Below are 22,144 nucleotides of genomic sequence, written 5' to 3' on the forward strand. Positions count from 1 at the left end.
GATTTTCCGTCAAAGGGCTTTGTGAGTGTGTCGGTTTATGTTGCAAATTCGTACCTTGTTTTACCTGAAATATTTTGAATCGCGGTGGAATGGTGTTGAGTGTAATCGTTTGCTTTAACATTTTGAATGCGCTAAATGAAAGGACGTGCTCCTAAAATCATTTTTGAAACTGACGTTAATTATTATTATTAGATTATTATTTTCTCCTTGCACACTGGCTTAAAGTGCAAAAAATCACACAGAAAATGTGCAATCCTAATTTTGTGAATAATATGGTTTGAATTCTAGAGCAAAACTGCCACCAAATCGAAATGTCTTCTTGATACAACCGTTCATACAAAATTTATTTCTTTTCTAGATGCGACGATACGACGCCAGTGAACTTCAATCATATATTTTACAACTGTGTTCGCCTATCGCTCGTAACGGTTAGGTACAGTTCTTTGTTCTATGAAACGTCAACTAAATTCTTACTCACTAAATTCATAGTTCTAGTAATGATCTCGATTTTGCTAGTTTTTTACCTCAACCCGTTCACATACTTCGTAAGTTAAGGAATTCGTCTCAAAGCGAGCGTATGTCTGGGGCTGCCAGTACGAATGTAACACACGAATGATAGAGCACTCGCACACGACCCCCAATTTTGCACTTGGTTCAGTATGCGTTCGAATGCAAATGGGCTGGTCATCTAATGAAATCAGTTTAATTCCATCGTCAAAGAAGAGGAGCTTCGAACAAAAACTGTGCTTGTAAGTAGCGGGAACCTATCAGGAATTAACTTCAGTCATATTTAAAGTTGGTTTTTTCCGTGTGTGTGTGTGTGTGTGTACTACCCATGGGAAACGAAAACGATGACCTCTGCTAGTAGCACTTAACAACACAAATTGATTCATATACCAGCCGTGTACAGCTCATGAATATGTCCTTCTCGGTATTGTACTGCCCTCCCTTCACCCCAAGCAACCAAATGCGAATGATGATAGAAACAAATCTGTAGCGGACTTATATTTAAAACTTTTCATCATTTAAGTGTTCGGTTGGTGCACCATATTGACGGCTCTGGTCGAGACGAGCTGAAAATTTTCACCATTTCCGAGTTCTTTTCGAAATATTTATTAAAACACAGTTTTATTCGTTATTAATGCGTGTTATACATACTCCAAATCCAACTTTCGACAAAATGACCGGACTTATCAAATCTATCTGTTACGTATACTGGAACTTATTAACGTTCAAAACCTGACGCAGCTGTCATCATCAGGATATAGATGGATTTTTTCCCATTTGGGAATTTTACACAAATTATGTGGATATATGAGAAAGGTAAAAGTACACCATGTAAATAGGACATTTTACCCAACCGCCTTACCTTGTTAACCGAACGAGTTCTTTCTCCAATCGAAAAACGCTTCTGAATCGATTCAAATTTCAAATTCCATAACGAAGCAACATCACGAAACCAGTTCCCATTCAGTTGGTGGAGTGCTCGTTAGCTGCGGATGTCACACTCCGAACGATAGGAAGGTACATCTTACTATCTTGGGATCCCTTATTGGGAAAAAAACCCATTGACAGCTTCCGTCGGTTTCATCACTGCGCCGCACCATTCGAGAACGACTTGTACGCTTTATCGGTTCTGCATCATGACCATCATCCCCCTCCGGCGTGACCTTTTCCCATTTCGGAAGGATAACGAAAGCGAAATGGGAATTTAGTGATAAATGATGGGATTTGTATGCTTTTCCTCGCCACCGTCCCATGATTCTTCCAACCGAACGTCGCCGTTCATCGAAATCATTCCATTCCAGCTCGGCTGCGGACGTGTATCGGTACAACAGCCTACTATTGTCGTATACATTTTGCATTTACAAATTATCACAGTTTTTCCAGTAAACAAACAAATCTAGATCATAACTTTAACAGCCAACCTGGTTTACTGGAGGCTCGATTTCATTCGAAACAAACAAACAATGGCGAACACCAGTGATGAATTCCGTCAAAGACAAGCTTGTGTTTGGAGTTTCTATTGACACATTCTGGTGCTTGTCAAAAGAGTGGTGCGAAACGCCTACCTGGTTAGATTAATGGTGACGATGGTTCAACATACCGCGTGACGTTCTTTGCATAATAGTCACATGTAGGAAGGAATTTGAAATTACATGGGATGTTTTTGTTAAGAACGGTAACATTTTAGTTTTCGGTTAAGGCACTAAGGTAGTGTAGAAATGGGCGAGACAGTGGAATGCTTTGTATTTGCTTTGTTCAGATCGCAAGCTCTTGTAAGGTGCTTTCGAAAAATTCTGGAACGATGTACCTCATTTTCCTTTTGATTTTTTCAGTTTCTTATTTACCGTTCACGTTCCGGTAAAGCTCAATTTAGACCCTCCGTGGACAACGAGCGTTCACATGTGTTGAATTCCTTTCTGTGTTCATGGTGGATTATGGCGAAATCAATAGAAACGGCGGCAGGACTATTTTACGCTGAACTGCCAGTTTATATTTTCATCAGACTGCTAGCTGGTGATTGGTGGTGAACGTTAATCGTGAACAGTAATGCCATTTATACTGCCCACAAAAGCATAAGAGTCCCATATTGAAAAACAGCAAGCCGAGAAAAACGTTGATGTTCAAGATTTATATTTTCATTAAGCCTTATGGATGGGACATTTTTTTGATATTTTGTAAACAAACCTGGTAATCTTATTTGTGCATATACCATTCGATTCAGCTCGTCGAGTTCGGCAAATGTCTGTGTGTGTATTTATTTTTTTACAATGGAGAAGACGTTTACGTACTAGCCCAGTACACGTGCTATTAGTAGGTGTCCAATCTACCGCACGGGGTGTACTGGGGGCGAGTTGGGCTCGAATGGTGACGCTGCCATTAATACCGACTAAACTCCATTGGGCTCCGCCATCGTTCCTCCCAGGAACTACCTTTCGGTATTACTTCTGGGGCGATGGCTGTACTTAATGTACTCATTCACTCTCGCTCACGCGTGCATACGTCCTGTATGAGGCTTACTTGGGTGCTCTCTCTATCGCACCTTGATTCACTCTCTAACACTCCATATGAGGCTGACTTGTGTGCTCACTTTTTTCATTCCTTGCTAGGCTTACTTTTGTGCTAGCCTCTACCATACCATGTGAGGCTGACTTTTGTGCTCACCCTTAACATGCCATGTAACCTACGTCTACTGGCACACACCTTTGAGCTGTTGGACATCATCCTCGATAGAGCCGCAACAGCAGTCGACGCTCTCTTGCATGTATAGTCGACGTGGCTGCCGAAGGTCCGCTTGTCGTCTATAATGACTCCGAGAGACTTCAGACTTCGCTGTGAAGTTATCGCGACTTCTCCCACATGGATAACTGCATGTTGTGCCAACTTGCGGTTGTTGACGATAACTACCTCCGTCTTATGATGAGTGAGCTCCATGCCTCTCGCGCTCATCCATTCCTCCACCGTGTTGATCGCGTGTTATGCGGTTAGTTCTACATCAGGGATTAACTCCCCATAGACCTCCAAGGTTACGTCGATCTTGACCCCAGGAGGGAACTTCAGTCTCAGAACCCCGTCATACATGAGGTTCCATAGCACCGGGCCAAGGATCGAGCCCTGCGGGACTCCGGCGGTAATCGGAACCCTTTTCTGACCGGCATCGGTCTCGTATAGCAATACGCGGTTCTGGAAGTTGCTTTCCAGGATCCGGTACAGACCCACCGGTACGCAAAGCCGGTGTAACTATGGCATCCCAGCTTGCGCTGTTTAATGCGTTCTTCACGTCAAGTGTCACTAACGCACAGTATCGAATGCCTCGCCCTTTTCGTTGGATCGCTATTTCGGCAGTCTTTATCACTGAGTTGAGAGCGTTCACTGTGGACTTACCCTTCCGAAAGCCAAACTGGTTGCTTGACAGGCCGTCCGTACCTTCCACGTACGGGGTTAGCCTGTTGAGGATGATCCTCTCAAGCAGTTTGCCAGTCGTGTCGATCAGACAGATTGGTCTGTACGCCGATGGGTCGCCTGGCGGCTTCCCGGGCTTCGGCAACAGCACCAATTTCTGCCTTTTCCATCTATCGAGGAAACGGCACTCGTCAAGGCATCTCTGCATAGCTAGCCTGAACATGTTCGGGTTCGCTATGATCGCTGCCTTGAGAGCGCTGTTTGGAACTCCATCCGGCCCTGGAGCTTTGTTCATTGCTAGGGATTTAGCCACTGCGAGTAGTTCTTCATTCGTCACCGGAGCCACCATTTCGGACGTGCCCGCACTGTCTCGTAGTGCAGGTGGCCAGGGGCTTGTGGCTCGAGACGGGAAGAGTACTTCGATAATCGTCGCCAACCGGTCCGGAGACCGTTCTGGGGGTGAAGAGCCCCCTTTGGTCTTGGCCATCACGATTCTGTAGGTGTCACCCCACGGATTCGCGTTCTCACACAGGTTGTCGAAACACGCTCTCTTGCTACTTTTAATGGCCTTGTTAAGGACCAATTTCGCAGCTCGAAACACTTCACGGCGGTTCTCTTTTGCATCCTCGGTGCGGGCTCTTTGCATCCTACGTCTAGCTCTGAGGCAGGCTGACCGTAGAGCTGCAATCTCGGCACTCCACCAGTATACCGGGCATCTGCCGTTTCTTGGCAGTGTTTTTCTCGGCATAGTGGCGTCGCACGCGCGTGATAGAACAGCTACCAGCGCATCCCCGCTTAGACTGTCGGTGTTGGCCTCCAGTCCCAGGGCCGCGGTGAAAGCTTCGCTGTCGAAGTGATTGGACTTCCACTCGCGTACCTGACAGGGATCTCCCGCCCTCGGATGCTGCACACCATAGTTGATCCTAAAGTGGATTGCTAAATGATCGCTATGGGTGTTGCCTTCGTCTACCCTCCTTTCCATGCCTGGAGCCAGACTCGGGCTTGCAAATTTTACGTCAATCCACGCCTCCACTCCGTGTCTACGGAATGTACTAGCGGAGCCATTATTAGCTAGCACAGTATCGAGTTTCGCAAGTGCCTCCATTAGCGCTTTTTTGCAATGGGGAAGACCTTTACGTCCTAACCCAGTACACGTGCTATTGGTAGGGTCCAATCTACCGCACGGGGTGCACTGGAGGCGTGTCGGGCTCCAATGGTGACGCTGCCATTAATACCGACTAAACTCCATTGGGCTCCGCCATCGTTCCTCCCAGGAACTACCTCTCGGTATTACTTCTGGTGGCTCCATTAGCGCTTGACCCCTGCTATTTGTACAGCGGCTGCCCCACTCCACTGCCCAAGCGTTCAAGTCTCCCGCTATAAATACCGGTTACCGGCCCACTAGGTCTGACGAGAGCCTGTCGATCATCTGGTTGAACTGTTCTATGGGCCACCTTGGTGGAGCGTAGCAGATGCAATAGAGCACACCATTAATCTTGGCAATCGCAGCACCCTCGTCGGAGAAGTGTATTACCTCTTGAACCGGGAACCGTCCCGTTGTACAGATTGCCACCATTCCAGACCCGTCCGACACCCAATTGCCGTTGCCGGCAGGGATTTTGTACGGGTCGGATAGGAGGGCGACAACTGTCCTCGACTCCGAAACCGACTGCCACAGCAGCTGTTGGGCTGCTGCACAATGGTTAAGATTTAGCTGTGTAACGTTCACGGCTTCTTCTTATTTGTCTCACCGAAGGGACACGAAGGTCCGCCCATAGCATGATTACGGGCTTGCTTCTTAGCGGTGCAGATAAGGCACTTGTACGCCTTAGTGCAACCCCGCTTCTTATGCCCCTCCTCGCCGCAGCGACGACATAGTTTGCTCCTGTCTATGCCCTTGCACTCGTAGGATTTTTGGCCGGACTCAAGGCACCGATAGCACCTATCCACTGAAGGCGGCTGGGGTATGCTAATTGGGCATACCGACCAGCCGATCTTCAACTTACCTTTCTCGGTTAACTTTTTTGGAATCCGCCTGCAGTAGCCTGAGCTAGGCTACTTGGGTGCCGGAGGGTCCACCTCTAAAACGCACAGAGGCTCGCTCGATTGTCACGTCGCATTGCTCCTTGTCGGCTGCGACGACATCGTCTGTGGTCGTGAACTCGTCCACATGCTTGCACTGGAGAGTCATTTCCGCCCCTAACGACCTGATCTGGGCACCTTAACCCAGGACCTCTTGGGCCAAGGCCTTATACACCGCACTTGATTGTGCGCCTCGCTTCAGCACCAGAAGCATTTCTCCTGTGTTGGTGCGTCTCACGCTGCGCACTTCTTACCCGAGGGCCAAGAGGCTTTCGGCCGCCCTCATCGACTTTAGGACGTCGGCGTATTTGTCATTGTCGGTTTTTAACCACAAGGCCTCGCCTCTGTCCTTGGCCTTCTTCGAGGGCCGCGGTACATCCGGTGTCGGTGCCGGCTTCTTCTTGGTAACCAGCGTCCAGGGGTTTACACCCTCCTGCCCCGGTTGCACCGAGTTGCTGGTACCTTCTCTCTGCCCAGCGGGGGCATTCTCGCCCCGGTTTAACTCGACCAAACGGCGTTTGGCCGTGACGGTTACACGCCGTGTGGTGTTGGTTTTTTCACCCTCGTTTGGTGACCTCCTAGGGCGCTTAGCGTTCGACGACGTCTTGCGCTTGCCCTTGCCTTTGCCCTTCGAGAGGTACTCAGCCGCCGCTTCGAGCGACATGGCTGCTCCATAGATAACAAGTGTTGTGTAGATCCACTGAATGTACTTGGGTTTGAGTCACCAAGATTTGCCGAAAGCCCATCTACATTGGCCGAAGGCCATGCAAGCTTTCTTGATTCTGAAATCGATGTGAGCAGTCCAATTAAGTTTTGAGTCATGAATTACCCCAACCTACTTAACTTGATCTGCGGTGGTAATTTCAACAACCCATCGGCGACAAGGTTCCCTAGAAGTGGTGACAGCACACCACCTTGAGGACATCCGCAGACACTCAGTTTCCTTATCTTTGCTTGTTTTAACGATGCGCACAGATGTCGGTTGCTAAGCATTGCATGTATCCAGTTCGTGACATATAAAGGTACTCCATGACCTCGTGCTGCTTCAAAAATGGATTCGAAAGACACGTTGTCAAAAGCACCTTCAATATCGAGAAAAACTTTTAAAAATGATTGCTTTTGTGAAAAAAAGATGGGTGGGTAATGTCAGAGACATAACCGGAGTGAAGTAGAATACACTTTAGACCGGTAAATTCTGCTCTGGAATAAGCAATTTCTATGCGACTTTGTCGACTTTAGCACATTCATAGTTTATTTGGAGTATTTTTGGAATTATCAAGTTGACAATTTGCAACATTCTTTGAAAATATTGTTGAACTTTTATGAATGAAGGCACGCAAACGAGCGTTTGACCGTCGTCCTACTACCAGCATCAGAGAAGTAGCAGATCAGCATTTTTCGCTACATGGCCTGTACCAAACAAACCGCTCGTAAGTCCACCGGAGGAAAGGCTCCCCGCAAGTAGTTGGCAACAGCCCCCTGGCAACCCTATACCATCATATGGAGTTTGACAGCGACCGACATGTATGGGGTGTTATAGCTATAAAGCCCCAAACAAAGAATTATGTTCGGCACTATGCTCGATATTCAAGCATTCCACACGACGTTTTGCATCTTGTGGGATGATTTAATAATTTAATTGACATTTTGTAACTAAATACAGCTTCTAATCATTCGGTTCAAAATCAATGTTTTGCCTTTCATGGCAGTGATGCTGGCTGTACAGAGACGTCGTCCTTGACAGGGGGCTGGTTGGCAACGAAGGCCGTGTAAAAGTGCCCCAGTCACGGTTGGCGTTAAGAAGCCTCATCGCTACCGAACAGAAACAGTCGCCCTGCGAAAAATTCACAGCTATCAGAAATCGAGCGGGCCTAAATTGTGACCCAAAATAAACCACAAACCAACAAGTTGTTTTCAGGACCAGCCAATTATAAAGTATTATTATTATAAATGAAATTTTCCATTGCCTTACAACCTCCCTCCCCCTTTCCTCCCGGCTTGAATAACTATCAATCTTGATGATGCTGTGCGGCGGGGGCACTAGTTTTTATTATAGTGGAAAATTTAGGTTTGCGCGTTTTTCCCAAAAGTTTTTTAGCTGTGCGTTTTCAAGGAAGTTGTAGTTGAATTCAAAATAAAATAGTTTATTTCTATTGTCAGAGATGGACCTTCCAACGAAAACTAGTCTGGCTCGCTCTGAATCGAATTGTATGGACCAACCACTGCTTTCACAAAATCTGTTATTTTCAGTAATTGAACATTCTACACAACTAGTCACAACTATTTCCAATCAGCGCAAAAATCGAAGATTTTCATTCAGTACAATAGCAGATTTTCACTTTTAGAAAAACAGGCAACATTCTGGCCGAAACGGAGCACCTATATCGAAACGTTAGAAAACGTTCGATTTTTGTAAATTGAATCATTACACTAACCTGTCTACAAATCACACAAATAACTTTTTTATTTTGTGCCATTCTACTTGAAAGCGACGGTATTGTTCACAAGTGGCTCACTTACCATCCAACGCCCTTGGCAAGCCACTTTCTGATGCTTGTAATAACAAAATTTCAATTTCATTCTTTGTCGATAAATTAATGGCCCTGAAAAGGGCCTTTTGTTTGGGCAGTGTTCGGAATTTACTTGGAGCTGGTGTATATGGTAATAGTTTTGGTGCCATCGAAGACGGCGTGATTGGCTAACTTTCTAGCAGCAGCAAACGGACGACGGTTTGAATTTTGCGGGAGATGCTGCAAACAAACTGCTGCATGCTGATGCTGGAAACGAACTGATCGTGAACAACAGCATGCTGAGTTTTTATACCTGACTACAGCACAATGTAAGCTCGTCCTTTTTTGTGTTGTCCTCAATATGTGTTTTTCGTAGCTCCACCCCTTCGTTGGTCGACCACATATTTTTGATAAAGAACAAAATTGAAATTGTGTTTTCAATACGGAACACTCAGGGTAAAAAGAGTAATGTAATACGGCACCTTGGTAAAATGTTTGAGAATTGAAACCTTTTTTGAATGCGCCTAGTAAACACGAAACTGTAAACAAACAAACAAATGATAACTTTTTCTTTTGTGAAATACGTGAAATCGACGATATTGTTCACAAGTAGCTCACTTGCCATCGAACGCTCTTGGCAAGCTACTTTCGGATGCTTGTAATAACAAAACTTCAATTCGATTCTTTGTTGATAAATGGCCCGTACCAAACAAACCGCTCGTAAGTCCACCAGAGGAAAGCCTCCCCGCAAACAGTAAGCAACGAAGGTCGTGTAAAAGTACCCCAGTCACGGTTGGCGTTAGGAAGCCTCATCACTACTGAATAGAAACTGTCGCCCTGCGAGAAATTCACAGCTATCAGCAATCGAGCAGGCCTAAATTGTGACCCAAAATAAACCACAAACCAACAAGTTCTTTTCAGGACCAGCCAATTATATTCCAGTAAGATATAAATGAAATTTTCGTTTTCCATTGCCTTACAACCTCTTTCCTCCCGGCTTGAATTACTATCAATCTTGATGCTGTGCGGCGGGGCACAGGCAGTTTCCATTATAGTGGAAAATTTAGGTCTGCGCGTTTTTCCCAAAAGTTTTTTAACTGTGCTGTTTTCAAGGAAGTTGTAGTTGAATTCAAAATAAAATAGTTTACTTCTATTGTCAGAGGTGGACCTTCCAACTAAAACTAGTCTGGCTCGCTTAGAATCGAATTGTATGGACCAACCACTGCTTTCACAAAATCCGTTATTTTCAGTAATTGTACATTCTACAGAATTAGTCACAACTATTTCCAATCAGCGCAAAAATCCAAGGTTTTCATTCAATACAACAGCAGATTTTCACGTTTGAAAAAACAGGCAGCATTCTGGCCGAAAATTTTGAAACGGAGCACCTATATCGAAACGTTAGAAAACGTTCGATTTGTGTAAATTGAATCATTACACTAAACTGTCTATAAATCACAAATAACTTTTGATTTTGTGCCATTCTCGTGAAAGCGACGGTATTGTTCACAAGTGGCTCACTTACCATCCAACGCACTTGACAAGCTGATGCTTGTAATAACAAAACTTCAATTTCATTCTTTGTCGATAAATTGATGGCCTTGAAAAGGGCCTTTTGTTTGGGCAGTGTTCTAAATTTACTTGGTGCTGGTGTATATGGTAACAGTTTTGGTTTCATCGAAGACGGCGTGCTTGGCCAACTCTTCTGACAGCAGCAAACGGACGGCAGTTTGAATTTTGCGGGCGATGTTGCAAATGAACTGCTGTATGCTGATGCTGGAAACGAACTGAGCGTGAGCAACAGCATGCTGAGTTTTTATACCTGACTACAGCACAATGTAAGCTCGTCCTTTTATGTGTTTTCCTCAATATGTGTTCTTCGTAGCTCCACACCTTCGTTGGTCGACCACATATTTTTGATAAAGAACAAAATTGAAATTGTGTTTCCAATACGGAAATTATCGAACACTCAGGGTAAAAAGAGTAATGTAATACGGCACCTTGGTAAAATGTTTGAGAATTGAAACCTTTTTTGAATGCGCCTAGTAAAAATGTTTTCCACTTCACTCCAGTTTGTTTCTGACCATATTTGCAATTTGCGTACTGAAATAAATCATCATTTAGGGTTTAACCCAAATTGCTCTCCAGGGAGAAACAGTCCATGAAACAGAAAATGCAAACTTATTCTTTGAAATGATTTTGGCGGCCCTGAAAAGGGCCTTTTTATAATGATACAAGTGAGTTCTACCCTTTCAACTTCCAAATCCATACAAAGTGCGTCCCTGCCGCTTCAGAGTATAGACGACATTCATTGCGGTTTTGCGCTTGGCGTGTTCAGTGTAGGTCACGGCATCTCGGATGACATTTTCTTGCACACCATCATCATTCGTAGATTAAATCGAAGATGCATTTTACACCACCACGACGAGCCAGACGCCGAATGGCGGATTTGGTGATTCCCTGCATTTTATCACGAAGAACCTTGCGATGACGCTTGGTACGGGAACGCAAACATGATACCGCTCATTGTACCGTCCGGACGAGCATGTTGCTCGTGTGGTAAGCGAGCACCCACTGATACAAAACAAGCTCGCGTGACCTGTATATATAATATTCCCGTATGTAATGAAACGCTTACATGCTCCTTTTTGACGGCTCTGCGTGGGATATGCTGGCAAATTGCGCATTTTCCTCGCTGTTTTCTGAAAATCCTTGTATTGGTTTATTTATAGTAGTCGCAGTAATTCCGAAATTTAATACGAAATACGTGCACAAATTTCCGATCAGATAGTGCAAAAATATTGCGATTTCGTCCAGTAGAACGGAAGATATTCGCATTTCAAATCTGGGAAAATTTCTCAACTGAAATTTTTGAAACGGGACCCCATATTGAAACGTTAGAAGTATTCTACTTCAAAAAACTTTTGCAATGTTGTAGACAACATTGTGTAACAGGGTGGTAGTAGACTTCCTCTGTTAATATGCATGTTGCATTTCATGCAGCGGGTGGTCGCTCAAGCTAACATCCTGAATGTAGTGGTCGAATAAACGTTCCACTGATTTCAGAAGGAAGGAGGTCAGACTGATCGGTCTAAAGGTCGCCACCTTTGGGAACTATTCACTATCCGAATGTAGAAAAAGAACAAGGATAATGCTGCTCTTTCTTTGGTACGTCTAACTTCCGGTCGTTTGATTGAGGTGGTCGTTACGCTTCTTCCAAACATTTGTTCTCAAACGTGGTTAAATGCTCGGAAGTGGTACGAACTTAAGCCCCAGATCGTGTGGGCCATCAAGAAACGGGTGAATGCTTAAGACCCTTCGGAAATTGTTTGTCCAGCTGTTCAGGGGCTCCTGATAGATAGTTTCAGTCTCTCAACAGTCGTCTATATCGATGGCTGTTTATCAGAAATTGAAACTGGCATATCTTGTGGATTCAGGAGGTTGAGAGTATGATTCGAAACCATCCAATCTACATTTTATGGCTTTCAGGTCACGCTGGTATCTACGACAATGAAGAGGCATATGAAGTTCGAGCGATGCTCGATTGAAAATATCACCGTTAACCAAATCACATAAAATATCCGAAAGACTGAAGTCAAACTTCGTGAAATCAAATTCAGCACGATGAAGTGGACTGACCGCAAGAGCTCGGCTGATCAGTGAGCGTTTACTCGGCTAAGGATTGAACTTTCCCAAATTAACGCACGAGCTCCTGATGACATAGGCGGCTCCAGCCGGCTGACAAAGCTGACTTATTTTTTAACACCGTCCGTACTTAGAGTTTGGCGAATAATAGGCGACAAATCACACCATCCTTGAATGCAATCACTATTTTTTCTCTACTAATCTTCAGGGAGTCCATTTCGCCATTGATCCTTTTGACGTAGGACTACGTCTTTGTTTTCGATATGGGGGTGCACTTTGCAAATTCTACAAAATGGTATGTAACGAAAAGTGGTCCAATTTGAAACGCTTATAATTCAGCCATCTCGCGATAAATTTTCAATTTTTTGCGCATGTCGCCCCGAAATGCTTCTAAGAATAGATTTCAATAGATAAACCCAAATATTTTTGATATCATGGCATTAAAAAATTTAAATAATGTACGATCTAGTCAAAATATCGCGCATTTACACACAGAATATAGCGCTTCCCAAGTCCGGCACGACAGATTTGTGTACCTCTAGTTCGCTACGCTTCTATGAATGACGTCATAACTATTTCAACTATTTAAAGAACGGATTTGGCCGGACAAGCTCATTTGCTTGTTGAACGGCAGGCGGAGCAGAACACTGCGCTGTGTGTTTTCCGTTACGATGGCTGTGGAGATACCTTACCTAGTTCCGTCCAACACGCGACTGAGCTTGTCCATTCGAACACTATTCTTTCTTTTGTGTTGTGCTCGTTTCCAGCACACTGTGCAACTTCGAATACAATTATTCGTACACACGTACATTCGAGCTTCATTTGCAAACACGGTTAACATAGTGGTACTAGTTGTCTCTTTCGCTCTACCCATCATCATTATCAGCGTTGACTCATTTTGCTTTGTGCGCTTGGGTTCAATGTTTGAGGCGAATGTGTATGTAGGTATTTCTAATTTGTTACTAAATTGTTAGCGGTTGCATGCGTAACCTGCATGATAGCAATCTGCGCTTTCGTTGCGCAAAGACGAAAACTTTCTTAGCAACAAATTTACGCGGATCGATGGAAAGTACAACGAAAGTTTATTATTTACGTTCGATTGATTCATTTCCACTTCACGTGATTTTCACTCAACCTTTCCTAGTTTTCGATTCTTGTATATTTATAGTTTCGATATATGATTAAGAACACTGCATTCGCGACATTTGTATGCGTACTTTAGGAAAGTTAGAATCATTGCAAAATATAACTAGAAAGCTTGCTCTATACATGAAATGTGATTATATTGTCTAAAATTTGATTTTTCTTCACCGGTCCGGGTTCTTTACCACACAATCGAAAAGTTTTTACAATTTTTAAAAGCTGATCTTGTGCTATAAATATTTAGTTGCAGATATTACTTCTTTCTGTCTGTCTGTTTTCTGTCTTCTTTCTTCAGATCTTCTCAAATAAGTTCAATCTGATTCGATCACCTACTACAAATAAAATGACCTGACAACCAAGAAGGTTTGGTTCAATATGTAACATTTGATGTTGATTGGTTGTTCTTAAACTATACGTAAGAAATATATTTGAATTATTATTCTAAATGTACCAATAAAATAAATATTTTGCATTAAGTAGTATAGTCCTACGTTTCAAGATCGTGCAACCCTATAGGGCTGCCCCTTGTAGTTTTTTCGAGCAATTAGGAAAGTTGGGATTTTGGGACATATTTTCCAAAAAAATCGCTATACTTAATAACCATTTTGCTCTATGCAGTAAATCAGACATATTTTGCAGCTTTTCTAATGTGAAAAAGTCTCATAAATCAATCAATTTTTAAAAAGTGTACCTTGTTGAACGTAGAAAATTTTCTGAAACAAAATAGAAATAGCTTCCTTATCGATAAGATTAAAAATATCACATTTTTTCGACGTTTAGTCTAAAAACCAAATTCTTTATCAAATGCCCTAATACTCTGACTTCCCGCATTTTTCCCGTCATGAAACATCTATCATGTGACTTCCGAGCATTATTCATGATAGAAATAGTAAATTAATGATAATTTATAGTTAAATGGAGCTTATATATGCTATTTAATGATAAAATGGGAAATCGAGACTAAATGTCAAAAAATCTAATGTATCTGAATTTACCCGAAGGCCACTGTCCTTCTATCTTTCCATTTTTCATGTTCAACATGGTACATTTAATAAAATTCGAATGAAGAATTTCAGAGATAAATGCACCCGAAAAATGATGAAATTTAAATGCTCTAGAACCCCAACTTCTCGTATTCTGACAAAGGTTGCAAAAGTTCCGTTCGATTCTTGATTTTTTTTTTCGTATTAGAAAAACAGCAAAATATGTATGATTTGATGCATAGAGCAGAATAGGTCTTAGAAATAGGGGATTTTACAGGACAAAATGTCCCCAAACTCCAACTTCCTGAATTTTTAGAGAATCTAAAATATTGTCGTTGAAATTTTAAGAATGTTTCCTTTTAAAAAAGGTACTGCAATCTCTTGAGTACTACTTCAAAAGTCATAGTATTGAATATACTTTTTCCTCATATGTTCCCATAGTACCAATGTCAAAAACATCAAGCGAAGTGGGGTCTAAAATTGTCCAAATGATGTGAAATGAGACATCTGAGCTTACTTTGACATTTGTCATAATAGGAAACGGGCGGTAGTTTAAGATTTAAAAAAATATGCCTTTGAACACAGCGAACAAGCTCCCCGACCGATACGAATTGTGATCGGAGGTTGATTTTGGAAAGGTGATCACTCTCACTTGACTCCACTCAAAAGGGACAATGTTACTCACAAGGAATCTGTTCAAAAAATCCACAAACATCTTTTCGAAGAGTCAGTCAGATTTTTCAACAAGTTGAATTTGATTCTAGTTGACCCGGAAGCCTTGTTGCTGCATACCAAACGAGCAAGAGAGAACTCTGTCATTCGGAACAAACGGTGATTAGAGGTGTGCGCCACGCCTCCGCGCCGCGCCGACGATTGCATGTAAAAATAGTAAGCACATCGGCGTGACGCCGGCACGCCACCGATTTTTACCTGAAATCGGCGGCGCGGCGCGCACCCCTAACTGTGATTCCTTCGCGGTGTCGTGAAGGAATGGAACGCGGTAGGTCTGCTGTGCCGGTACAGAGTCCGACCCGACTTTGTTTGATTGCAAAATCCAATCGGTTGGAGTATTCAACGCGTTCGTCGGTTTTGTTTCGGTCCCGTATATATCGGGCAGTGCCCTAAAAAGTACTCATCGATGTTTCTCTTACGGACCCATCAACGAACTGGAGCCAATAACTCCGTTTTTGGTCACAAACGCGTACTCTGCATGCGAAAGAAACTCTTGTGTGAACTCGATTCACGCGGATAATATTAAAATCACGCAAGTTGAGGGTTATTTCTGAAGTGAATCATGTTGCGTCTAATACAAATGCGTCACGTATGGATTCATTTATTAAAAGTTCGAAAGAGTCGATTTTCGGAATGAAACTTCAGCAATTGCACTGTAGAACAGTGACCAAATCTGTGACTTCGTCCGAAGCCAGCAAAGGATACGATCAGTGCAAAAGGAGGCCATTTCACAGTTAGCTGCTTGAAAAGTGTTCTCACTATATGTAGAAAAGTTATCAAAAGAGGAGATCCGAAATGTTTAAAGAAGTAAATATCAAGTCCATGATGTCAGATAAGTTCATCAGTCCAGCACTAGATTGAGTCTCTGACTGAGTTGAGACACTTGGGGTTTCGAGTGTTCCTGGAAACGGTGAGAACATCTTGTTTGATTTCATTGATTTGTGCCATAATTCTTTTGACGTAATCTTCCTTAGGGCGCGGCGCTAAATCATGGATACGAACGTCCACCATGTGATTTTCCATATAAACGGGGATCTTGATTCTGAGATTCTGGTGTTATTAAATTCGCCCTCGTGTTGCATGTTGTTTTTTGCAATGAAGTTTTCTGCCAGTACTAAACGTAATCAAAAGACCGTTTTTGACGTGGTGTAACTGAATGTACGTAACTTCCGCGAGGTTAAGCTCCATTTGAACTTTAACTAGTTGTTCCACCTCCTGAACTGTGGGTCCAACAGGGTTTTTATTAAAGTTCAATCGAAATCGTGTTATTTCACTGCGTAGCCGGTGGAAACGATACAGTACTGCTTGTTCACTGGATATAGAACAAAGCGCAGGCTTGCTTCACTGGTGCCTATAGCGTGCCGATTTTTTGCTTCTGCTTTGTGCGAGGAAGATAGATGGAGCCTCCTGAATGCAATCGCTTGCAAACCTAAATCTTTACTGACAGCAGTCCGTGAAACAGAGCAGCACGGGGTTAACTGAAGATCGTGTGGATCTGTGTGGTTATGTTCGAGTTGGTAGCGACGCCATTTATCTCTGTTTTGTTGGCGAATGTGTAGACAAAGAACTGCGTCGTAAGAGTCTTGTTTCCATCAATGTGATTTGCTTGCTTTAGATCGGGAACCATAACCCTGAACTTATCTTGGCGGACTTTCGGAATTGCGGTCACAGCCGAACATCGTTCAATCAGAGGCTGTTTAAAATTTTCAGTAAATTTAGCGCGCGATCGCTGGACTAAGCAAATCACACATACGATTCAGTCGAGTCTAACAGGTACGACTTCAAACAGGGTATCGAAGCTTTTGATGGCGAATCTTGTTTGGCATCTATTTCATTACTCGGTAGGTCGGTCCAGAATCCGACACAAAGTCAGAACTTAAAGAATGCGATTGAAGGGGTAAGAAATAAGAGGGATATTGAGTTACATGAAAGACAAATCAGGTAATAGTAAAAAAAAGTTACAATTTCACTAACTCGCGGAAATAAACTCGCCGGTGTAACAATTGCCGGCTGTTTATAAATTCTTTGATGAACAGCTCATGTTGAAAATAAGGTAATATAACAGACGCATATCATGAGGTACACTCCAAAAACTTAACGATCAACGTCTAAAGACAACAGACACTCTTGTGTTGTCGCCAAGTAACCATTTGCTCCCTAATATACCATATCAAACAAATTTTATCTCAGCATCCTGCATGTTGCCATAAAATAAAGTAGGCGTGCTGCTGCACGTTTTGTAGCAAACGCAAACATCAGCAAAGCTATGTTTTATTCCCAAATGACATTGAATAAATAGTTCGGATGCTTAACCGCAACCTAACGGGATAGGAACAGCTAAGAAGCAGGCTGCAAAGAATTATACGGTGGAAAACTATGGCGAGGCCGCAGGACTCGAAAAAAAAAATGCTTAAACCATCAACAATAAAAATTTTATATCTAAATATGCAACAAGCAAAATCAAAATATTCAGCACTGGTGGGGCGCAGCCTGCGCTTGCCGAAAGAATTGGATCCGAGGTCGCTTTTGGACTGAAATAGTATGTAAATCTCGAGAAGCAATTGTTATTCAGGATTGTGTTTTTTGCATAGTGCTGAATTGCAATAGCGGTGGTTATTACTGTCGGAGCATGCCTCATGCAGTATTTCTAGCATAAAATGCGAAATTCCTTCAGAAATATTAGCGAACAATTTCGTGGCTAACAAATTTGACTTCGTTCCAGTTCCGGCATCGCTGCACAAATAATTAAAATAATGTTTTGTTTGAATGTCCGTTTATATTTGAACCATTTTGACGCTTTGATTTGTGGAAAAACAAATTATTTATACCGCGATTTGGTTGGCAAACAATTTCTATGCCAGAAATAAAGGTGGTAGTGGGAAAATGTGAGATCTCAGTAGTCTGGCGAATACCGACAACCAACGATGGGTAAAGCTGATATCGTTCAAGGAACCAGGTCAAAGTAGCGCCACTCGAAACTGTCATTATTGTATGGATTTTGTAAACAATAGAACGAACCGACTCTGATTTGACCCCCAAAAAGGAAAACTAATCAGCCTAAAACTAAACCTCTGCCGCTGGCCAGATATTAATTCGTACCTTTTTCTTCTCCCAACAGAATCAGAGCAGAAAGGCAAAGGATTCAATTACTCAACCAACAGCCACGTTTCCACTCTGCCAACAAACCAAATTCTCGCAACTGATTTGTGGTGTCCTGATGGAAATTGACAGCCATGGCCCTAGTGAAAACCGAAAGTGAATGAGACGGAGCATACAGAATTAAAAAAAAGCAATTAAACAAACAACCAAAACAGATTAGCTCGGCAAGGATATCGCTTAATCGGATAAATGTTACGATTGAAAAATTTAAATTTCGATTCTTTTTCGTGCACACCTCACTCCCGGGCGGGTGGTGTCTGTGAGAAAAGTTTCAACCCGAAAGGACGATGAGTGGTGGACGTCGGTTATCTCAGTTCCCCCTTCTTCGCTCTGCTGGTACGGAGCAGCTTCCGTCGCCGATTGCGGTTTTTCGGCATGGAACGTGATGTTTTTGACCCGAACAATGAACGGAACGTCAGAAATCGGAGAGTTGCTGGCGCCGGAAGGAAGTGTAGTGAGGCGATGAACATGATTCGGGGGTCGTTGTTGTGTGCGCGTGTAGTACAATTGGCAGTGTGTAGTTGCGGCTGTGTTTGATTTTCACTCACGGCGTGGTGTGATGGATGAGGCCTTGAACACAAAGTTAACCCAGATGTTAAATGGATTATAGTGGACGGTCAGTGTTGGGATACGCGAAAGGACTAACCCGGTGCTTGGGGGTTCCGTGTCGGGGCCGAGTGAAAATGTGGCAACTGATAGGATTCATTCTATTAAACGCAGTACAAATGGGATTAGCGGTGAAAAGGTAAGATATATGGGGAAAACGAGTGGAGAAAACAGGTTTGAGTTTTCTTCATTCAGGTTGTCAGCACAATAGTTAAGAAGAACTGAACTGAGTGAACGAAGAAGGTCGCGCATGACTGTGTATAGAACCTGTATGTAAACCTAGGAAAAAACGACTATTGGATAATTAGTGCGCTTTCACCACCAGATGCCACATCGTATTCATAGCTATGCATATTAGGTAGATATCTACCCGTAAGGGTAGATAAGAAACTCCCCCATCACAACGAAGCCAAACAAATTCATATTTAATTGATATGAATAAATCATTTGGTAGTAATTAATTCGTCTATGAAATTGGCCCATATACATATACTGCCCATGATTGCAAATCAGTCCCAATAAGATAGGAAATCCCATAGAAAATGGGAACAATATGCGATCATGGGCAGTATATGGGAAAATCTTAGAGCCTTTCTATAGAGGGAAAACTGCAGAATCAATTACTGTCTGTTTCCACTTCAATTAGATTCACACTAAATTATGAAATTACTAATTCTCCAGTTGTAGGACGTATCTAGCCAAATGTTGTCGCTGAAATTGTAAATTCAAATGTTTTTTTTTGTATTTCGTTTCTCATCCACGAAGCGGACACTCGAAATCGATGGCAGCCGGTCGATTGGAGAACGTCACACAAACTATTTCCAGGATATTGGAGGGATACGATATTCGGTTGAGGCCGAACTTTGGCGGTATGTAGTTGGATAATTAAATAGTAATAAATCGAAACTTTTTATACGTAAACTCGATATTTCGCTTTTATGATTTGTTTGCATATACATAGGTACATGTCACATGTAAATTATAGCACAGAGTAACGCTGATTAGTGACAAGTTGCTACTTGCCAATAGCATAATAAAGTTACAGTTTCATTTCTTACACACATTAAAAACTTGACTTGGATGTCAGTTCTCAGTGATTATAGTTATTCTTAAATATATAGAAGAAATATAATGGGCTAAACTGGTTTCATTGTATGTGACTTAACCACAGACATACCACTATGAGGGAATTTACTAAAAAATTATCTGGTAATTTACTCAGAACACTAGCTCCACCTCCGAAAAAGATCTATCTTGTTTGGTGCACTGACGTACTGCACTTGTCAGTTTTTTGCGCCTCAGTGTTTTTATTTGTGTGTAATACTTATCTTACTTCCGTTGAAATCGAATATAATTGCTCCCCGAAGTTGTCTCCTGTACGGTGTTGTGTTTGTTTTGCAAAATTGTCGCGAGAAATTGAGGATTTTGTGTAATAATTTTGCTCAATTTGCGACATTGTTTACAATGCCGTGACTATAGTGTGTAATTCCCCACAAAAAATGAACGCGCTCATTCCGCCACCTGCACGCGAACAGCGGAAAGTGTTCCCCACATTCCAATTTAGCGCATAGCGAGACGAGATCGAAAAACCAGGACATAGGGCGGGTTGAAAGCAACCCTGAGTATGAGTTGCAAGTCATGCGATTCTCCGGTTAATGGGATTGAGAGAAACGCATGCCAAGGCCGTTGCGGATCGGTTTATTCCTGGTATGCAGCGATCTGCACTAGACTTAATGTCTAGCTTCAATAGGAATCTTTACTGGCTGTGTGACGATTGTGTTTGCTGTTTCAACACATGGGTCTGCACCCATCCGATTCCGCGGCTCCTATCGTGGACACAAACAAGTTATGTGTGGCAGTAGACAATCTAAATGCGGTCGTCTCAAATCTCTCGTGGCGCATTGAGACTCACTTTCCGGCTAATTCTGGCTCTTTAAATCAAAGGGGGCTGTTTGTGAAGCGACTTCCGGGGGCCCTGCCCACTCCAATGATGCAAAAATTCGCGCCACTGCAGCCGGTGTCTGTGGTACTAGAGCCATTCAGCGAAAAATCAGAACAGTTTCTGATGAACGGGATCAGTTCTGGGTCTATCTGAGTCGCCTTGAACCGAGCCATATAGTGGAGGAGGTTGTTGCTATGACCCAAGAATGCCTCGGAATAAGCGACACACCCAAAGCATTTTTGTTGGTCAAAAAAGACACCGATTTCTCGAAACTCAATTTCGTCTCGTTCCGAGTTGAGATTCTGAGTGAGCTAAAAGATACAGTACTCAAAGCATTCACTTGGCCCACTGGAGTACTCGTTCGTGAATTCAATTTCGACCAGCCAAAGCAGGATAGATTTCGTTAATGGGATACCGGGATGCACCGCAGCTTGTATTATGGAAGCCCGCGATCCCCCCGCCACAGTCCAGCTACTGCAGCCAACGTTCACCAGTCGTCCCGGTCCTGTGTGCGGGAGTGGAGAAAGGGTCTTCCAAGCTTCCTACTGCGGCAAGTACCCATCCATTCAGAATAATTCAAGTGCTGAAATGTTCCCCGATTCCAGTTCTCCGTTAATTGCGTCGTATCAGAACCAGATGCCACTCTTCCTGCCAGCGAACCGCTGCTGTTTACGTGAGGTACCTAGTCCAGCCATATTGCATACATCCCACGTAATCTCGTCTCTTCGGTCACCGGGTCGCACACTTGTCGCCAGTCGTGAGGAAGCCCTTAGTCCCCCATCACAGTCGAGCCATTCCTGCCAGTGACCAGCACCCGTTCCGGTCCTGTGGTGGAGTTGAGACGAGGGGTCTTCCGCAAACCTACTTCAGGCAAGTACAATGCATCTGTGAGTTCTTCCTTGCCTCAAAGCTCTTCGATTTCCAGCCTTGGTCAACGACGGGATAAGCTGCTGTTATACTACCAAAATGTTGGTGGTATCAACTCAATTGTCGAGCAATACCGCCTTGCAATATCCGATAAGAATTTTGACATCATTGTCTTCGTCGAAACGTGGTTGAACGATGACATGCTTTCCAGTCAGGTGTTCGGTACTGTATACGAGGTGTTTCGTTGCGACCGGAGTCCTAGCAATAGCCGAAAATCCACCGGAGGCGGCGTATTAGTAGCAGTTAATACCAGTTTGCCTAGACCAGGTTTGGACGATTATCGAGCTTGGCGACCGTAAGTTGTACTTGTGTGCGTTGTATGTTCCACCCGACCGCGCTCGTGATACTGAATACGTTGAAGCACACTGCAGCTCAGTTTTTACTATCCTCGAAGATGCTAACCCCGTTGATGAGATCATTGTACTAGGAGATTTTAATCTTCCTAGCATTTCATGGAAATCTTCCCGCAACGGATTCCTTTATCCGGATTCAGACTATTCCGTTCTCCA

The 22,144-nt window shown here is 43.3% G+C and overlaps 2 protein-coding genes across 3 annotated transcripts in view; one reads left to right on the forward strand and one right to left on the reverse strand.

Moving 5' to 3' along the window:
- Positions 1-22,144, reverse strand: part of LOC131683272 (gamma-aminobutyric acid receptor subunit alpha-6) — a 221,155-nt gene that overhangs the window by 118,788 nt on the left and 80,223 nt on the right. The window lies entirely within an intron of this gene.
- LOC131683300 (gamma-aminobutyric acid receptor subunit beta-like) overlaps positions 1-22,144 on the forward strand; it is a 77,762-nt gene that overhangs the window by 40,694 nt on the left and 14,924 nt on the right. For both annotated transcript variants that reach the window (XM_058965152.1, XM_058965142.1), the window contains exons 2-3: positions 18,120-18,905; positions 19,532-19,635. In XM_058965152.1, the coding sequence (XP_058821135.1) occupies positions 18,760-18,905; positions 19,532-19,635 (250 nt within the window). In that variant the 5' untranslated portion in view covers positions 18,120-18,759. The remainder of the gene's footprint in view (positions 1-18,119; positions 18,906-19,531; positions 19,636-22,144) is intronic.

Source organism: Topomyia yanbarensis, chromosome 1 (genome assembly GCF_030247195.1).
Source record: "Topomyia yanbarensis strain Yona2022 chromosome 1, ASM3024719v1, whole genome shotgun sequence".
Taxonomy (NCBI): Eukaryota; Metazoa; Arthropoda; class Insecta; order Diptera; family Culicidae; genus Topomyia; species Topomyia yanbarensis.